The sequence below is a fragment of the Tupaia chinensis genome, unplaced genomic scaffold, assembly GCF_000334495.1.
Source record: "Tupaia chinensis unplaced genomic scaffold, TupChi_1.0 Scaffold142351_1, whole genome shotgun sequence".
In the NCBI taxonomy this organism is placed as follows: domain Eukaryota; kingdom Metazoa; phylum Chordata; class Mammalia; order Scandentia; family Tupaiidae; genus Tupaia; species Tupaia belangeri.
The window spans coordinates 1-3,349 of NW_006202199.1; the positions used below are offsets into that span (position 1 = coordinate 1).

At 43.2% G+C, this 3,349-nt stretch overlaps 1 protein-coding gene and 1 pseudogene across 1 annotated transcript in view; one reads left to right on the top strand and one right to left on the bottom strand.

Moving 5' to 3' along the window:
- The first annotated feature begins 1,786 nt into the window (after nt 1-1,786).
- LOC102472507 (histone H2A type 2-A-like) lies at nt 1,787-2,245 on the top strand (annotated as a pseudogene).
- A 371-nt stretch (nt 2,246-2,616) lies between these two features.
- Nucleotides 2,617-3,349, bottom strand: part of LOC102472945 (olfactory receptor 5K1) — a 933-nt gene continuing 200 nt past the window's right edge. Inside the window, exon 1 of the mRNA XM_014582125.1 lies at nt 2,617-3,349. This exon is cut by the window's right edge and continues 200 nt beyond it. Within this exon, the coding sequence (XP_014437611.1) occupies nt 2,617-3,349 (733 nt within the window).

Below are 3,349 nucleotides of genomic sequence, written 5' to 3' on the forward strand. Positions count from 1 at the left end.
CTCATAACCAGTAAATCCCAGATGAAGTCTGGCTCTAATTCTATTTTGCCTTTTGACACTTCCTGCATTTCATACAGTGGGCTGGGCAGTTCAAATTCATTGCTAAGGTAAGAGAGGGAGACCAGAGCAGCAAAAGAAGGTCTATCTCCATGTTTTTCTTTCCTGAACATACCTTTGGAGTTCTAAATAGAGAGCATAGATGAAAAGAAAGCCTCACTTTTGAGGACTATTCCAAAGTCCAATTTTGCTTCATAAAAATAGATTTTGGAAATCATTTATAGTAAGAGCTAGATGTTACTCCAGGCATAAAGATTCAATGAGTTGAGACCAAAAGAATATGACGAGAGAATAGTTGGTGTTTACTGAGATGGGGGTCAGTGACTTATATTTCCAAGGACCGTTATGGGAATGGAGTCGGGGGGACATCCAAACAGAAGTTTAGGGACCTCTGGGCCAAAGGGATAAATGCCCATAATCCTGGCTGGCTGAGAAAGTTCAGGGGGATTGAGGCATGAGACCCCGTTGAGCTTTCTCTCTCCCTGTTTCTCACTCTTCTGTAAGTACACTTTAAAAAAATAGAGAGAGGGAGTTGGAAGAGGGAAATTTTCTATTATATGCTGTTGGTCTCCTTGATTCAGAAGTTAGTCAATAAAATCATGGCCATTTATATTATTTAAGAAGATGGGAAAACTAATGTTTTCTGATGATATACCCTGGCACCAAGAACAGTGCTTTCATGTAGCAGAATTTCAGTAAATACAAGTTGAATAAATTACTAGAAAGTTATTCTTTTATGATATCACATTAAATTATTGGGTTGTGGGGCTGGCAGGTGGCATGGTGGTTAAAGGTGCTGAATTCCAACATGGCTGCCTGAGGTTTGAGTCCTGGACCTGGCAGCTTGCTTTCTTGCTCTCCCTTTCTCTCTCTCTCTCAGTCTCTTTTGGTCAAATTGAAGAGAATAATAATAACAAATGGAATTAAATAAATAAATAATTTTTTAAAATTACTGGGTTGTTGAAAAGGTCATGATGTAGGGGCCAGCAGTTAGCATAATGGCTATGTCACTGGACTTCCATGTAGGCGACCGCGGTTTGAGTCCCGGACACAGTGGCTTAAAACTCATGCCAGGTGTGTGTGCACGCCTGCCCATGATCACGAGAGGAGAATGAAGGGGAAGGTATTGCGGCATGGCCATCCCCCGTGGGTGGTAATTTCTCGCTTTCTGTCTCTCTGTCTGGTGAGGGCACAGGCCCTATAGCAAAAAGCTTTCAAAAAAAAAAAAAAAGGTCATGATGTCTTTTATCTGTTTTTCTATGCAGAGTTTTCTGATAACACAGTATTTGGTTCTACTCATATTCTAAAAATTCAGTGTTTGCAATTGTGAAAAGAAAAAAAAATGCTTTATGACAGTTTATCTGCAGTTCAACAGTCAAACTTTTTTCATATCTTGACATACCCCAGAATAGTGTTCCTATCTTTGAACCCCTTCTTCACCTGTCAGGAAGGAGCACACAGATGTCTAACTCACTGACAACAAAGGCTCTTCAAGTCCTCTGTGAGGTTTGACTAGTTGGGACTTTATGTTAAAGCATTTTTTATGTATATACATATGGGGTTAAATGAAACTCTCTAAAGGTAACTAACTCCTCTTGAAAATTGAGTCCAATGTGTTACCTACCGCTGCACGCTGCACCGTATCTGACCTCTAACTCCATAAGGACTTTAACGTGGAACTGCGGTATTCATTTTCTTAGACTCCGAACCAGCTTCTCCTAACTACAAAATGCTCCCCTCAACTGCTGTTAAAACGATTTCTCGGACTTTCTCGGTAGCCAAGGAGGAGCTGGTCGCTGAGCTTCATGCTGTCACGTCTGGTCGCAGTACGCAAGGGGGCAAGGCTCTTGGAGGCTGAGTCGTGCTCTTCCCAAGGGCCTGCAGTTCAGGTGGGGAGAGTGCACCGCCTGCTGCGCAGTGGGCCGAGCCTGTGGGCGCCCGGGCGCGCGTCTACAGGGCGGTGGTGCTGGAGTACCTGACCACCGTCCTGGAGCTGGCGGGCAACGCGGCCCCAGACAAGAAGACGCACATCATCCCTCGCCACCTGCAGCTGGCCATCGGCAACGACGAGAAGCTGAACAAGCTGCTGGGCAAAGTAACCATGGCCCAGGGCAGCGTCCTGCGTCACATCCAAGCGGTGTTGCTCTGGAGGAAGACGGAGAGCCACCACAAGGTGAAGGACAAATGAGGCTGACGTCCGGAAGCCAAGCCCCCAGAGCCGTAGTCTCCCGGTGGCGCCTGAGAAACCAAAGGCTCTTTTCAGAGCCACAAAACAAAACAAAACAAAACAAAAAAACTCTTTCTCTCTTTTCTTTGGGCATCCATGATCACTGATACCAACAAAGACTATGACTTAGCATCATCCTTAGATCTGGACAGTTCTTTCCTTTGTGTGTATGCTCCTTTCTGGCACGTTGCTATGTAATTTGATTACATTTTATAGTCTAATAACTTAGATACGACTTGTCTGTTGAGTCCATGTAATTTTTCATGGAGGTTGTTGCTGCATTTAGATCTTTAAGCTCTAGTATGTATCATTTATTTCAAATTTCCTTGAGATTACTTTTTCTTCAGAAGTTTTTTCAAGACACTTATTACTTCCTTATTTCTCAGGCTGTAAATAAAAGGGTTTAGTAAGGGCACTACCATTGCAAACAAAATGCCAGCTGGTATATCTTTATCCCCTTCTTCAAGTAAATTTGGTCTAATGTACATGAAGAAAAGAGATCCACAGAACAAGGAAACAGATACAAAGTGGGATGCACAGGTAGAAAAGGCTTTGACTTTTCCTTCTTTGGATTTCATTTTGAAAATAGTAAAAAGAATGTAGAGATAAGATATTAAGATACTACCCATGGTGAAGACTTCAATGGAACCTGCAAAGACGAATAGTACCAGCTCATTGACATAGGGGTCAACACAGGAGAGTCTGTACAAGGGAAGAATGTCACAGTAAAAGTGGTTGATGTGATTAGGCCCACAGAAGGCTAACCTAAATAGTAGCCCTACTTCAATCAGGGCATGCAGGCTTCCAGCAATGTAGGTTCCTGTGGTCATCTGAATGCAGAGTTTCTTGGACATCATGGTGTGGTACTGCAGTGGGTTGCAAATGGCCACATAGCGATCATAAGCCATCGCTGCCAGGAGAAAGCAGTCTGCAGTCTCAACAGTGCAAAGGAAATAAAACTGCACAATACATTCATAAAAGGAAATCCTTTTGTCCTCAGAAAGTAAGTTTTCTAGTGTCTTAGGAATAATAGCACATGAGCAGCAGGACTCCACAAGAGCCAGG